The sequence below is a fragment of the Acomys minous genome, assembly GCF_964271855.1.
Source record: "Acomys minous genome assembly, chromosome: 3".
Lineage (NCBI taxonomy): Eukaryota > Metazoa > Chordata > Mammalia > Rodentia > Muridae > Acomys > Acomys minous.
In genome coordinates, this window is record NC_140485.1 from 136,785,510 (window position 1) to 136,801,850 (window position 16,341).

The 16,341-nt window shown below is 47.0% G+C and overlaps 1 protein-coding gene across 3 annotated transcripts in view; it reads left to right on the forward strand.

The window, feature by feature from the left end:
* The window catches only part of ZDHHC14 (zDHHC palmitoyltransferase 14), a 288,842-nt gene that overhangs the window by 182,809 nt on the left and 89,692 nt on the right, over positions 1-16,341 (forward strand). For all 3 annotated transcript variants that reach the window (XM_084777441.1, XM_084777439.1, XM_084777440.1), the window contains one exon: positions 6,626-6,786. In XM_084777441.1, coding sequence (XP_084633567.1) covers positions 6,642-6,786 — 145 coding nt within the window. In that variant the 5' untranslated portion in view covers positions 6,626-6,641. The remainder of the gene's footprint in view (positions 1-6,625; positions 6,787-16,341) is intronic.

The window sequence follows — 16,341 nt, forward strand, 5'->3', positions numbered from 1 at the left end:
TTCTGAAACATGGAAGCCCACTTAAGTGCAGAAGCAGTGAAGCAAGGCCACTTTCTTTTCCTGCACAATAATAAGCACATGCCTCCTTTTCTATACCCAAAAGGTGGTTATTCTCATGCCAATGTTTTTCTCTGCACAGAACAAAACAGAAATATTAAACGAAGGCCTTTCTTGTTAGTTAGGGTCTGTAACCTCTTATTAACAGGAGCTTTTTATACATGCATCTGCAGATCAAAAATATTAAAAGGTAAATTGTTTTGATATAGAAAAGATTCTCTGTCACGTGGTTGTAATATTCCTGCTGTACTTGTTAATAGTGTCGTTTTGTTCTGTTCTGTTTCTCTCAAGCAAAGTTAATCTTCTCCCAGAGACTGGCTTGTGGATAAATGGGGACCTTGTTGCTCAGTAATAAAATCCAGTTTTCATATTTGATCCGTTGAAGAAAGTAGTCTCAAGATTTTCATCCAAGAAATTATCTTTCTGTCAAATTCTATCCCATTGAGCCAATCTCTAAATAGAAATGTTGGAATTGGTGATTCTGGGGTGTCAGTAGCCAATGGCAAAAATAAATTTTACATCTTGCTACAAAGAAAATCATTTTACCTCTGTGGTTATGGTGTGTGTGTGTGTGTGTGTGTGTGTGTGTGTGTGTGTGTGTGTGTAGGTGCTCTATGTGAGATCATTTTATCTCCATGTCTATATGAATGCAGGCATGTGCATGCCATCCACGATGTGCATGTGGAGGTCAAAGGATAATCTCAAGCATTAGTCCTGGCCTCTACCTTGTTTGAGACAGGGTCTCTTATTCGCCAACATAGCTGGCCTGTGAGCTTCAGGGGTGGGAGCTCCTTCTGTCTCTATCTCCCACCTCACCTTCGGATCACTAGGATTACAGTTGTGTGCTACATTGACTCAACTATATTTGGTTTTAGGAGATCCAAGGTCCTCACATATAGGAGCCATTTCCACAGCCCCTCGCTATGGACTTTTAATGGAAAAAAAAAAATCCTCCAACTTCATAGTCTCAGATAGCATTACACCCAGGAGATGGTTCCACTTTTCACATATAAACATCAAAACACACACAAATATTTTCCCCTGAACAGTTATTAAAATTTTTATTAGCGGGCTGGAGAGATGGCTCAGCCATTAAAGGCTAGGCTCACAACCAAAAATATACAATTGCTATTAGAACTGAAAAAAGTTGCCATATGGTACTGTGTCATTGCTACACGCAGCTACCTGTTCCTGGTGGCCTTTCTTGCCCTACAGTGGACAGAGTAACACTTTGTATATAGGTATTTAGTCATTATATTAGGAGTCACGCAGTTCACGCCGCTGCACATGACTGGAAGGGCAGGCTTTGAAGGCATCTCATTTTTAGCATTTGTTTTGTCTGGTGCCAAATTAGCTAATTTCCTTTTATGTTCCAAAAATGCAGGCTTTCAGAGTCTTGCCCCCTCCCCCTCACTCTTCCTCCTGTCACTTTCCAATTGCGCTTTATGAAGACGAAGATGCCTGTCTCCTGTTTTCTGTGCTGCCCTGGGCTTTATGTAGGTCACAATTCCGGAGACAGAAATAGGATTCCATTTGGTGCATGTGTCTCTGGCAGCTGTATCATCATCTTGTATGAAATCCAGGCCCTCGGGGGTGGAGTCTTCGCATCACAGATGGTGCTCGGTGCTGGAGCCCAGGGCACTGTTGCTCAGGATGCGAGGGAGCTCTTTGTCTCCAAGTGGTCTGAGCTTGGACCGAGAATTTCTTTGCCGCTCACAGCTCTTTGGCTGTGGAACCAAATGCTGCCGGTTGCTGCAGGTTAACAAGCTGCCCACACAGTATCATTCCTCCTGGAGCTCTACACTGGCAGTCACAATCAAAGGCAGAGTCGGGCTTACTGGTTTTCACTACCAGAAGGACTCTAGATGCTCTCTGCTTCTTCTGAACTTCTGTCTGAAGTCGTTTCTCTAGCACAGATGCCATTGTTTAGAAGCGTGAATCCTGCAGCTTCGATAAAGGGTTTACGTGGCCTTCCCAAGAGAACCTAGCACTGTCCTTGGTCACTCAGAGGCCGGTAAAAGAGGACAGCTGCCACCAAGTACTCAATATTTCACAAAGCTCTATTGGCATACAGACCTCATCTGCTGGAGCCTCGGAGCGTGGAGAATCCCAAAGGTTCAGGGGAATTGCTTGCGGAATGTGTACCAGGCACACAGTAGGTCAGTGAGCTCTATAATACTCTCTCCTTGTCTTCTCTGAGGAAGCCACACAGGAGGGCAGCTCCTCAGCTTTCACATGAAGGGGATTGCAGGCCTCAGCAACTATAAGGGCACAGAATAGTTGTGATAAATAAGAAATAATAACATATATTCATTCTGTACCCAAATTCACCTATAAGTATGTATTCCACTTTACGTCTCTATGCTATACTTTTTCTAAACTATTTGGAAGAAGACAGCATAGCTCGTGGTACTTTATTCTTAAACACCTCAGGGTACATTTCCTAAGAACAGAGACCTCTCACATGCTGCCAGTATCAGTCAGTTTAACACTGGTCTTCTGCTTTGGTTGAATTTACCATGGATGGTTCATCTCTGGTGGCCACACACTTGCACATTTTCAAGGCTCAACCCAACACAAAGCTGCATTTTGAACGATAATTAGAGAAGCAAAGCTGATATCTGCCTGATATGAAACATGCCTCTAATGAGCTCCAAGATCTCAGTCCCTTTCTCATTATTCCCAAGCTGTTATTACTGTCCAAGTCTGGCCTTGAAGTGACTGAATTTGGGTGCCTCGTGGACAGGCTAAACATGCCTCCCGCGGTGACTGGTTTGATTGCTGATTTGACACATTGTAGAATCAACTGGGAAGAGACTCTCCGGGAGACATTGTCTGGGTTAAGTGGGCATGCCTATTGCCTACTAGGGATTTCTTAAGTGGATTAAGTGACGTGGGAAGACCTACCCTAAATGTGGGCTTGCATTAATTCATTCCTGCACGCACTTGACTATGAACGCAATATGACTAATTGTTTCAGGTTCCTGACACCTTCATGTCCCCATCAGGATTGACTGTGACTTGTAATTGTGAGTCAAACACTCTCTCCTTTAGTTTGCTCTTGTCAGGGCTTTTGTTGTTGTTGTTGTTGTTGTTTTGTTTTGTTTTGTTTTATCACAGCAACTAAACTAAACTAAACAAAACTAAAACACCCTCCCCACCCCACCCCTGTCCCTGAAAGGGATCGGTCACACCCTCTCACACATGTGGGCTCGGACTTTGGTGGTTGTTTCATGTTAAATCCATAGTTTAAAAAAAAAAAACAACCCAGTCATTTCTGGTGAGACTGAGGAAATCCTCTGCAGGCTTGAGCACACAGGAGAACTGCTACCGGCTTGATTGTGGATCCCTTTGTCCTTTAAGTATTTAACTTGAAGACTGTCAGTGCTTGCTGTCATAAAATCAAATGTTCCGAAAAAGACGGAAGCCCACTAAAGAGTATTAATTATGTCAGGTTTGGCCTAAAGCCTCTGGAGAGCAGCACAGACTCCCCTCATACACAGCGACACAGCTGAAGTGAAGAGGCCTTTCTGTTGTGGAAGTGAATATTTTTTTCCAAAGGGATATGCTAGCTAAGTTTGTGGTGCTATTACAGAACACCCGGGACTGCGTAATTTGCAAAGAGCATAGATTCATTTCTGACAGTTCTAGAGGCCTAGGAATCCCAAGATCAAGGGGGCATTCTTCTAAATGCTGGATCTCCCAGTGGCAGAAGAGGTGAGACAAAGGGAAATCAAAAGAGGGCTTCTCTCAGTTTTACACTAAATACACTCTTAAAGTATGGGACTTCTGGTGGCAACATGAATCTGTGAGTAAGAGCAAGATCCTTGGGGCTTCTTTGCTTCCAAAAGCCCCCAAGTCTCAGGACAGTCACATATGGCTTTAAGTTTCTGGCATGCCAACTCTGGGGCACAGTTACCCCCTTCAGGAGGTTCTCACCATCAGTGTTAGATTTTTTTTTGTTGTTCTAAGCAAAGTCCTTCCTAACCTCACATTGTCCCTGCCAAGCTCACTTTCTATGAGGCTCTCTGAGGATGCTCATAGCTGCCTGGAGTTGGTACAAGAATAACAATGATCTGCTTTCTCTCCCCAATCCTGTGAAGAAGCATCACACCTGTCAGGCCAGCTGGAGTGTGGCACAGCACTGTTCCGCGCTGTGGTTTTGCTTTGCTCTGTTTCTGCCACAGAGTTGGCGGGAGTGGTTACAGAGGTGCTGGAAATGCTCCGGGTGTCGTGTCTCGGCAGGTAGCTTTCCCAGAGACAAGTTCCACATGGCTGTCAGGGAGTCAGTTCCCACCACCCACATCTGGACCATCCTACCACCTTCTTAACCTCATGGGGACTCGATAGGCTTTGATTTTAATAACTTACTTCATTTGTAGTTCCTTAATGCCTCTCTCTCCCTCCCAACCCCAATCCCTTCCAATGCCCAACACCAGGTAGAGAAAGAAGGTTAATTGGGGGAGAAGAGGAGTAGTTCTCTTTGGCTACTTCCTGCTCTTTAGGGTCATCAGGTTCTTTGGGGGGGGGTGGTAATAACAATCTCTGTCATCAGAATATTCAGCCAGCAATAGCAAATGCAGCAGTAGCCTTCTTTTCCTCCTCCTCCTCCTCCAACCGTCTCCTCCAAACATTCTTCTCACAGACTTCCTTATCCCCCCTCTCTGGGCTCTCATGTTTATACTCTCTCAGAGTCCCCAGCAGGATGTTTCTCAACTGGCAAAGACCATGCTTCTGTACAAGGTAGTTCCCACCTGACAAAGATCATGTGCCTTCTCACAAGACATTTATCAGCTGTGGACAAACTGGAGCAGCCCCCTTAAACCACACACACCTGGGATTAAAACAAAAACATGTTTACATAACATAACTGAGTTTTTAAAGAAACCAAAACTTCCACAACAGGAGTCTCTGGACTTCTTCAGAGCAGAAGATTCTGGAAGGACTTCGCTCCTTCAGCAAAGAGGTTCCTATTATGTGGCCCTTGGGAGCCAAGTCTTCTCAATTATCTCCTAGGAACCCTACCAGAGGCCTACACACAGTGGGGCACACAGTACCTGGATGGGAGCCACACCCACCCACCTGGGAGCCACACCCACCCACCTTCAGTTCCCAGCAAAGCACACTTTCTTCCTCTCAGACTTCTGTTCTTTACATGAACAGCTGGGCCTTCTGCAGTCAAGATAGGAATGCCTCCCCCAGGCACTGCGATCCTACGGTGCCATTTGTGTTCAGCCACACCTATAGCAACAGTTAATGCCCTCACAAGAGACTGAGATAGCCATGGCAGACCTCATCCTACACTAAATCCCAAGCACTGAGCTAACTCTTTCCTCTTCTGCTCATCACCTCAGTAGTGCCAAGGCACCATGACAGCAGGCCAAGGGCCCACAACTTGACCCTACCCAGCCCCACCACACCACTGTATGAGGCCAAGGGTCAGGTGCCAGGTCTCAGGCACAAACACTAGTCTGACAAAGTCACTCCTCTTCTACTCTCACAATCCCTGCAGCCTCTGCTCTTCCGTCCACCAATAGCGAGCAGGATTTCGTAGAATTAAGGTTTGACTAGTGATAAGCATCTGTCGGTGCAGCTACTTGGAAAGCTGAAACAGGAGGATGATTTGAGCCCAGGGTGTGGAGTACTGATTGGGGAACCAACAAACAAAACAGAAATAACAAGAGCTGGAACACACTCACGAATTGATAAGTCAGATGCTTTCTGGGAAAGCCTGGGATTGGTGTAGCCCAGCCAAACATCCCCTCCCCCTGCCCCTCTTCAGAACTTCCTCTCTTTTGAACAAACTGCCCTCATAGTATTGCCAAATGATTCCTTGGTTTTTGCAAGTGAATATGATGCTGGCAGAAAGTTCCAGAGTTGTTTGACTCTGATGGGCCAGATAGAGGTATCTCAACATTGGTATCATTCTCAGTGGTTCCAGAGATGGGCGGGGCTGTAGACCAGTGACTGATTAAGTGCGAAGGGATTGTGTATATTTATTCAAACTCCAGACATCCTAAATCAATTGTACAAGCAGGATCACTTCTGTTCTGCTAGCATCTCTCTCGTGGGGCTTGGACTGTCATGGTTGGTGGGGGTTGGGGGTGGGAGTCGGGAGCAGTTGTCACAGAGAGCACTGCAGATCACTCCAAATCTATATTTTCTTCTTCAAGATTCGAATTCATCTCTTCTGTGGGTATGTGTGTGTGCGTGAGTGTGGGTATGCACCCGTGGAAGTTACATGACAGCCTGGGATTTTGTGTCTCACCATCCACCTTATTTGACACAGGGTCCCTTTATTAGTTTATATGTGAGCTTCTGGGAAATGTCCTGTGTCAGCCTCCCTTCTCTCCATAGAAGAGATTACAGACACACCATGGTGAATGGATTCTGGGGAACCAGGCTCAGGTTCTCACAATGGTTGGACAAGGGCCTTACACTGAGGCACCTATCCCTGCCCATAAACACTCAACACAAATGAGCTCAAATAAAAAATCCATCTCACTCCTCTGACTCTGGATCCTAACACTGCAATTCATTTCTTCTTTCTCCCTGCAACTGCTGGCAGCTGTCCATACCTGGCAATGAACATCACCCCTGCCATCCCTGTGGTCGGCGGCATCCTGTTCTTCTTTGTCATGGGGACTCTGCTACGGACCAGCTTCAGTGACCCGGGAGTCCTCCCTCGAGCCACTCCTGATGAAGCCGCTGATCTGGAAAGGCAAATAGGTAAACGTGGAAGCTCTGCTCTTAGCCTGCGGTCACTCACCACCCGTGCCAGCTCTGAAGTGGGGGGCAGGCTGGGGTGTTCATGCAGAGGGCAGGGTACTGGCTGCCATGGAGAGTGACTGGGAAGGAGGAAGCCATAAGAGGTGACCTGAGTGGAAGGTTGGGATGTGAAGTGGTTGAGGTAAGACTGGGGGCGCTGCAGTGCCGAGGCAGGGGCTGTGCCACCTTGCAAGAAGGCCCCCAGTGAGTAAGGTCCCTAGATGTTTCTTTGAAACCCAAGTATCCAATTCTGCTCGGTCTAGCTGAATGGTTGAGGTTGCTTCTCTCTTATGCTCTCTGCCGGTCATGGCAGTTTCCCTAGTTTCCATAATAAAATCTAAGTATATTAGTAACTTTTCTCATTGTTGCAACAAAGTATCTGTCAAAGGGATTTAAAGGAGGATGGGTTTGTTTTGGCTCATTGAGAGAGTCTTTTTTTTTTTTTCTTTTCTTTTCTTTTCTTTCTTTCTTTCTTTTTTTTTTTTTTTTTTGTTGTTTTTGTGGGATTTTTTTATTTTTTGAGACTAGGTTTCTCTGTGTAGCCTTGGCTGTCCTGGACTCACTATGTAAACCAGGATGGTCTCAAACTCACAGCGATGCACCTGCCTCTGCCTCCCAAGTGCTGGGACTAAAGGTGTGCACCACCACGCCCAGCCATTGAGGGAGTCTACTGCTGCGACTCAACACCGTGACTGAAAAGCACGTTGGGGAGGAAAGGGTTTATTCACTTCATGCTTCCGCATTGCTGTTCATCAACAAAGGAAGTCAGGACAGGAACTCAAAACAGGGCAGGAACCTGGAGGCAGGAGCTGGTGCGGAGGTCACAGAAGGGTATTGCTTACTGACTTGCTCCCCGAGGCTTGTTCCTTATAGAACCCAGGACTACCAGCCCAGCGATGGAAACACTCAAACTGGGCTGGACTCTCCCCTGTTGATCACCGATTAGGAAAATGTCCTCCGGCTGGATCTTGTGGAGGCATTTTATCAATTACTATTCCCTCCTTTCAGATACCTCCAGTTTGTGTGTCAGGCTGACAAAAGACTAGCCAGCACAAGGGCACAGCCAGCACAGGGGCAGGAGCCTGAGGCAACTGATCATAGATCATACTGTATCTGAGAGAAAACAGAGAGAAGAATGCTTGTAGTGAGCTCACCTTTCCCTGTTCATACAGTCCTAAGCTACCACCCACAGGACAGCACCACAGAGTAGTAAGGTGGGTCTTTGCACCACAGTCAGTCTACCCTAGAACCTTCCTGTCAAGTTGATGATCAATATTAAACCACCATACAAGGCCAAGTTACATCTTATACTGCCTTATTTATCCAGCCTAGGGTCTAGGATTTCTTTAGTTTACACACAGTAGCAGTATGTACCAGTAATGTGTCCTGAAACAAATAGTTTTATTTTCTTTAGAAATTAAAGCCTCAAGTTAGTGTTTATGGCAACTTACTTTGAAAAATTAAACAGATCTTAATGTCTTACACAGCCGACTTTAAAAGTCCAAACCTTTTCTTGATAGTAAATGCTCTCAGCGCTGTGCCTTGGGGACCTGGGGCTCTGCCGTGCCTCACCAGTAAGCTTGGTGAGAGTGGCTGTCAGCCTCTGGTGACCCGAAGTGAACATAAAGAACAGGCCTGGGAGAACCACCCAGCAGGGGCTTCTCACCTGGTTCCCTTCACAGCCTCTGCTCCAGCTGCCAAGCTGTCCGTTTGCTACGGCACAGGTGGATGCAGTGTGGCCACACACTCCTGTACTTCCCAAGGTCAAAGGAGAGCTGTGTCCTTCTCTGAGCTTTGTCCCATCCTTCATCACTCCACACCCCTCACAGGTGGCAGGCACTCTTCAACACTAGGAGGACACAATGCCACCTGCTGCTCTGCGGCCATCTTGTTTCCTGAATAGAGAAGAAAGAAGTGGCAAAGGAAAGAGCATCCTCCCTGAGCCACTGTGTCTTGGGGCCCCATGACAGACCTACAGGCTGTACTAGTTCATTACTGAAAGCCTTTCATTTATAGCACTTCGGTCATTTTCAAATGTGGAACTTTGGAACTACCATGGAAATTTCCTCATATCTAAGTAACCCTGTAGATAAAGTTATTATTGCTTCCTGTTACAAATGAGGAGCATGTAACTCCCCCCTTCCCCCATCCCCCACCCCCACCTCCACACAAGCAGGCCTGGAGCTGCAGCTTCTCGCCCTTTGACCTCCCTCCCTCATTCCCAGTATCTTTGAGGAGAGGGGCCGCTGGAGTCAGTTTTCTTTCCGGGGGGTTGGAGGGGGTGGGGGAGACCAGCCTTGTAGTCTGGGCCATTTCACATCAGCACCTGGAAGATCCTGTACTTAGCGCAAAGGCCACTGAAGGAGACAGAGCATGTGTAGGCCACTGCAGGAGCCTCTGCCAGAGCAGTGGTGTGAGGGCCAGGTGTCCCACCTTCCTTGTATGCTTGGGCTGCAATGGGAGCGCTGTCAGATTTCTCTGCTATAAATGCAGCTCCCCAGAGGCTCGACACATTGAGGCTTAAGTATCTCTTAAAATGAACTGTGCCCCATGACCTCAAAGGCACAGACAGGCTCTGTGAGAGGTAGACTGAGGAGTAGATTAGCCTGAACAAGACTTGATTTGCCCTGGAGGGAAGAAAAGCAAGTGGAAAGCTGAGCAAAACTATCAGAAGCAGTCGTTGGAATTCAACAGGTTGGATCCACTATTCCTGAAAGACTAGAGAATGCTGGGTAACCGTCTGGGCATCCGTGGCGTTCTTGCCACATGCTTCTGTCTCCAGCCCCAGTGCTGATGGTAAAGGTGAGGAGATTCTGCCAGGACCTGTTGAGCCTGTAACACCACCATTTCCCTCAGAGGAATGGCCTCATTTCCAAGTGGAGCGCCAAAAATATCAATAACCAAGTTTTTATCTTAAGATAAAGGCAGAACAAAGGAAACTCAGAGCAAGCCTCAACAGGGGGCACTCATAAAGTTTAGAGAGGAAGCCAATAAAATAGAATAGAGGGAAATAGGGGAAAAATCAGTGAGGCTAGAAGTTCGTTCTTTGAAGAGAGCAGCAAAATTGGCACATCTTTTCCTTTACGGGGGAGAGAGAAAGAGAGACAAGAGGACTGAAAAGAATTGTTCAAATCAGGAGCAGGCCAGTTTCCAAAGGTGACGTATGAAGAGCAGGGGAGTACATGAAAAGATGCTTAACAGCCTGTGTTATTAGGGGGATGTGAATGAAAACCACCACAGCGAATTACCCACACCTTTGCACCCCTAGGGTGTGACTACTAAAAAAAAAATCATAACAAATGTTAGCAAGGATGTGGAAAACCTAAAATGCTTACTCATTGCATGTAGATGATGCAAAATGAGATACGTTTCGAAAAACAACGCCTCAAAATTCTTGAAAAAAAAAACAAGCTGAGCACAGTTACCACACGACCCAGCAATTCCACTCCTAAGTATACAGCCAAGGAAAATAAAACTATCCATTTCCTCATAAAGACTTGTTTTCCCTGGCGACCAAAAACGGAGACAAGCTCACGTGTCCATAAAAAGACAAAACAAAACAGAACAACAACAACAAAAAAAAAACCCACATGTCACTGTGTCCAACATGGACAAACCAAGAACACAGTGCTAAGTGACAGAAGCCAGACATACAAGATCACACATTGTGTGACTCCATTTATTTCATAAGGACTAAGCAACAAGTCCTTAGAAACAGAAAACGGAGCAGTGAAATCCTGAGTCGGGGGTAAGGGAGCAGGTTAAGTTATATCCAGGCTGAGATGGAGGGCTGAGGTGACAAAAGTATGTAGCCTGTAGATAGGTAAGAGTAATGGCTGTGCAATGCAATAAATTCACTAAAAAAAATACTGTATTGCACACTGCAGTGGGTCAGTGTTGTAGTGAGTAAACTATTCTTCAATAATATGATTTTTTTTTTAGGAGAAGGAGGAGAGAATATAGAGGGTAAAGGAGCCACTGGGATGCCAGTGTGCACTCAGGCTCACGCATTCTCTAGCTGTGCTACTTTAGACCAGAGCACACGTTTCTCAGCTTGTCCCCGTGTTTTATCTATACAACAGGGGCAGTGGCGTGTATCTTGTGAGATACCCGCCAAAGTAGGAAGGGAATGAAACGGTAGGTAGAACTGGGCAGCGCGCCTCCCCAAGCTTGAAGGGGGTTCAGGCGTGCGGCTTTCTCCCTCACGGCTGTGATTCTTGATGAGGACTCCTCTGTGCTGCTTGGCTTTGGAAAATAAGAGTTTTGTTTCGGTGAAATCTTAACATTTATTTTGTGCTATCTGGCCAGAGAAAGAAAATGAAAATTTAGGTTTAAAAACTTTTATTATTATTATTATTAAGGCTATTAATTCTAATTACCTGCTTATATCGTGTGCATAGAAAAGCCTGTTAACAGCCGCATGAGTAGTTTATTGAGGGTTTGCCAAGGATTCGAACAGCCGCACTCCGCCCCCACCCCCTGGCTTCTGCACAGGCGTGGGTGTCTAGGAGGAAGGCTCCGGCTTCAGAGCCTGCTCTGAGGCTCTTAAAAATGCCACAGAGTTCCTTCTTCATAAAAATATCCCCAATAACTTAGGCTAAAAAACAAAAGGCATTAAGGTTTATCAGGGGTCTGAGGAAGGTCACATAAAGGTCAATACCAACTTCTTTGGAAACCTCACAGCTTCACTTCATCCAAGAACAATCAGTCCCAAGTGACTAATTCGGGATTAGAAAACAAACAAATGCCGACACACACTGTCCTGCAAGTCTCAGGGCTAAAGCAATTCCTTTCTGCAGGACAGGCCTTCCTAGAGTGGAAATAGGAGACCGTGGAGGCCTGCCTCTGTCCTACACTCCCTGGAGTCACCTCTGCCCACCCTCTCCACAATCCCACGACTGACTGCCAAGTCCAGGCACATCCTTGTAGAGAGGAGGTGATAGCTGCCCTATGAACCAGGCTTGTCTGACACCCAAAACAAAACAAAGACATTCTTTCCAAGGGCACAGTAACCCAAAGAGTAAGTGTGAGGTCAACCAACCCATTGTCGAAAGTCAGCAGGATGGAATCCAAGGAGGCTGGTGGGCTTTAATAGATTCACAGGCCTGGGGATAGAGCTCAGTGGTTAGAGTACTTGCCTAGGATCTACAGTGTCTGGGTGTGGGGAGGAGAAGAAAGAGAAGGAGGCAGGCTGGGGGATGGTCCACTGATGTCCTAAGAAGATCTGACCTATGCCTTTCACTCCCTACCTAAGCCATCACTGTATTCACACATCCAAGTCTACCCTCCCTCCCCAGTCCTCTCCCCTGGCATTTTTCTCTCCCCGCCTTCTCCTTCCAACTCCCCTGCCCCTCATTTGACCAAACCATCCACCAAGTTTTATCTCTGAAGGTGAAAATGTTAGGATGCACAGTACAGCGACATCTGGATACAGGAGTGTTCAGCTGATCGGTAGCCCAGTCCCACAGCCTCCGGGGTGAGCTACCCCTAGCTAGGAGTTTCCCAGGACCACTGAAAGTGCTGGCCACCAATTTGGCTTGCTGGAGTTGTTCTCCAATGACACTGTTAGTCTGTGTTTAAGAAAAGAAATGTTTTCACTGGAATTTAATGACTATGGATTTTGCTAAAGAAAATAGTTTCTGAGGTGGGGATGTAACTCAATGATAAGACATTCTCTATCAGATACGAGACTCTGGGCTCAGTCCCCAGTCCTGGGGCGGGATATTTCTGAGAATGCTCCTTGCCAATTAAAGAACCTAACCAATTTTCTCTACAGTCATTGAGTTGGTCCCAATGTTTTCCTTTATATTTTACCACCGTGCCCCACCATGCCCCACCATGCCCCACCATGTCCCATCATGTCCCATCATGCCCCACCATGAATCACCATGCATCACCATGCCCCACCATGTACCACCATGCCTTGCCATGCACCACCATATACCACCATGTGTCACCATGCACCAACATATACCACCATGTGACACCATGCCTGTCCTCCTCCCCTGTGTTTTGTTTCTTTGTTTGTTTGTTTGTTTGTTTGTTTTGATGAAGTTGGTTTACTAACATAGGCTGGCCAAATCCTTTCGTAATGACTGACTCGTGTGTGTCTCCTGAGAGTAGGAGTCCTCACTCAGCCTACGCCTGTCAGCTTTATAACCGTGCTTGGCTTTTTACATGTGTGTTGGGGATCTGAACCCAGGGCCTCATGCTTGTATGGCACTTTACCCACCGAGCCATCACCCTGTTTCTACAGAGACAAGCTCCATTGATGATTTCATTTTTTATCATGTGACTTGGAAAGCTTTAGAGTTCTTTTTAGCCACTGTTCCATTTTGGGCTGATTAGATCTATTGATGATATCTATAATGAAATTGGTCTAAAATATGCTCAATTCACTTATGCATTTATTTTTTTATTTGCCTAATGACTCCTCCATTGGCTGTGGTTGGCTGCAATGAAATCGGATACGCCAGCGGCTGGCACAGTTATCCTTACTGTCAGAGAGACACAAGTTGGCAGGCTCCAAATGGCAGGTGCCATAGATGAGTATTTTGACAGTCTTGATCCAGTTCTTAGAAGACAACATTTTTATTTCTTGGCTATCCCATCAGATCTAGTTTTCCTAGTGACCTCCCAAGTCCCCACAATCCACCCTTCCTGTAGTCTCTATCTACAGTAATCATTTCTGCATCCCACAGACAGCTGACACACTCCCAGAGTTCTGCCCAGCATCGAGTTACACCTGTCTCTGGGGCCCCTTCTGCTTTCCTCATCCTCTCTGCCCAGCCCTTGCCAGGGTCTTCACGGTGGCAGCTGGAAAATCTTTAGACTGTCTCTTCTATGCCCCAGCACAAACATGTATCTGGGCCCATGAACTAGAGCGTCTCTGTGCTTCTCCTGGGCCTTTGTGCAGTTGGCTTACTGGCCCTGATGAGCAGACAGCATGATGGTCTTGTATCTTTCTCACTGTCTGCTTCTCTTGTGTGGGTGTCATGGCTGGGGTTTCCCACATCAAGTCCAGCCCATTCGGCAGCCATCCTGTCATTTCCAGATGACACTAACACCTCTACTTTATGTGTGATGAAAAGAAAGTGACTTGCGTAAAGAAGTCGTTCTGGCCAGAGCCGTGAGACCAGTGCAGGTGCATCAGTAAGCACTCCCTACACCCTTAGCTGCTTCTAAGTTCTGCCTGCATCCGGAAGCCATAGGGCCAGGGCTCAGCGTGCCATTTTTTGACTCACTCAAGTGCATAGTATTTCCCTTTCCCATGGGTCACGTTCCCTCTCCCCACAGACTGGCAACACAGAAAGCCCCAGCTTTCCTGTCTCCTGAAGACTGACGGTCTCCATCCTCTCTGCAGCTCAGACATGTGTGCTGGGCTGGCATCTCATAGGCCTCCAAGCCCTACGCCAAGTGGGCAGAGAATGAAGTGCTACAGGCCGACTCCAGACAGCCCTATTGGCATCTGGGAGCTGCCTAAGAACCCTTGCTGTGGCGGATGGTGGGAATGCCCCTGCTGGGTGCGTGTTTGGTGGTGTTTGTATGACATTTAAGCAAGGCAGAGCCAGGGAGCCCATCCTATCTGAAAGAATTTCTGGGAGAGACAAAAGCCTTTGAAGAAAATAGCATCCTAGGAAGAAAAGAGGAGGAAATTAGATCCCTTGTATTGGGGAAAATTCTAAAATGATCTATTGTGTACAGATGCCAGGGGAGGGTGGGCAGCCAGTCTCCCACATGAGTGTAGGGTGGAGGCTCAGAATGTCACAATTCTTGATTGTCTCTCTCGGTAAATCCCAGAGCTGGAAACCAGATGTCACAGCTCAATATTATGGTATTTGGGGTAAATGCCGCAAGATTTTAGGAGTCTAGTTCTATGGTAGGAAGGAGCAAGGGTTTTGTTTTGCAGTAAGATTTGGGAGGATGTGCGGTTTCCGTCCAGGGCCTGTGTGGACGCCACCATCATTTCTTCTTCCTATAGATAGTTCAAATGCGCGGGCCAGGAGCAAGGGCAGCGATTCAGCTCTGTTCCCAAGGCACGCGTGTGCGCGTTTGCCTGTTTTGAAGGATGTTCTGCCTAATGAGTGTTCAGGGTGGGGACTTCCACTGGTTGCCACAGAAGGCCATCTGGTGGCTCATCTCTTTTAATGGGCACTTGTTATGCAATCATCCTCTGTCCTCCAGATAACTTTGTGTGTCAGAAGGCAAGTCGCCTTTCTCTCCAGGGGAGCACACTGAGCTGGGCTAAGGGGTCCAGACCCTTCAATCTATGTAAATATTCCAAATGTCACAGTGTCCCAATCTTAAATCAATATCCGTCCCTCCCGCCCCTCTTTTTTCCTCCCCCTCCTCTTCTCTCCCCTCCCCCCCCCCACTTCCTCTCTATCCCTCCCCTCGCTTGTCTGCTTACAGACCTGGGGATTGAGTCTGTGCCCTCACGCATGCTCGCCAAAGGTTCAAACACTGCACTACATTCCCAGGTCTCTTTTTACTTTTGAAAAAACACGGTCTCAACAAAGTTACCCAGGCTGGCTTTGAACTCACTCTGTAGTCTAGGCTGGCCTCGTTCTTCCCGTATCCATGCCTGAGCCTCCTTAGCAGCTGGGGTCACAAGGCTGGACCACCAATCCTGAACCCGAGTCTCTCTCCATAGAGGCTGAGGTTTCACTTGCACACAGACCCCTATGCAGAGATGGCATTGTCTAGTGTGACTTGCTCAACTCCTCTGTAAATCAGCAGTAGCTCATATTCCATAAGGAGAAGATTCTCTTTGTCTTACTAAGTCGAATTTACCGTCTTAACAGGCAGTGTGAAGTCAGCCCAGTGTGGTCACATAGCGATGTGGACATGCTTTGCTAAACCACGGAAGTGTGCTGTGAACTTCACCAGTTCGAACCTCACCAGTTCGCATCCATAGGACCATGAGAGGGGGAAAAAAAATAACAAGCTAGTCATGTCCTCCCGAATAGAGGGCGATATGATGCAAGCAGAGAAAGATGAATAAGCGGTACGGGAGGAACAGATGGGACCACATGTGGCTCAAAAGCGTGGTCAGCAAGCAGTCTGGAGTATGCCAGTGAAAATCCAAGGCCTTCCCTACCAGCCAGGGGCGCTAAGAAGGCTGAGGATGCCAGCTGTCTCTGTGGTGGCCTGACTTTATGCCCCATCTCCCTCTCAGCAGAGTGCTGGTCCAGCCTATGCTCTGAGTTTGTAGAACATCCCTGCTGTCATGGATGTCCTGGACAATGCTTTGGAATCCACAAAGCACTATCCAAAGAGAAGGCGTTCACGCACGTAACTGTGGTTATGTGTGTAAGATGTGCATTTCTTTATTAGCAGAATGTCTGACCATGAGCATAAGGTCTGTAGACAAATTGCCTGGTCCTGAATCCCAGCCCTGCCACTTTGTAACCTTGAGGAGGTGTGTGTTGACATCTTTGAGCTTCAATTTTGTTGTCTACCAGGTAGACCTACTAAGTGCCTAGCAGGCCTCCTAAGTGCAAGGATCCATCACAG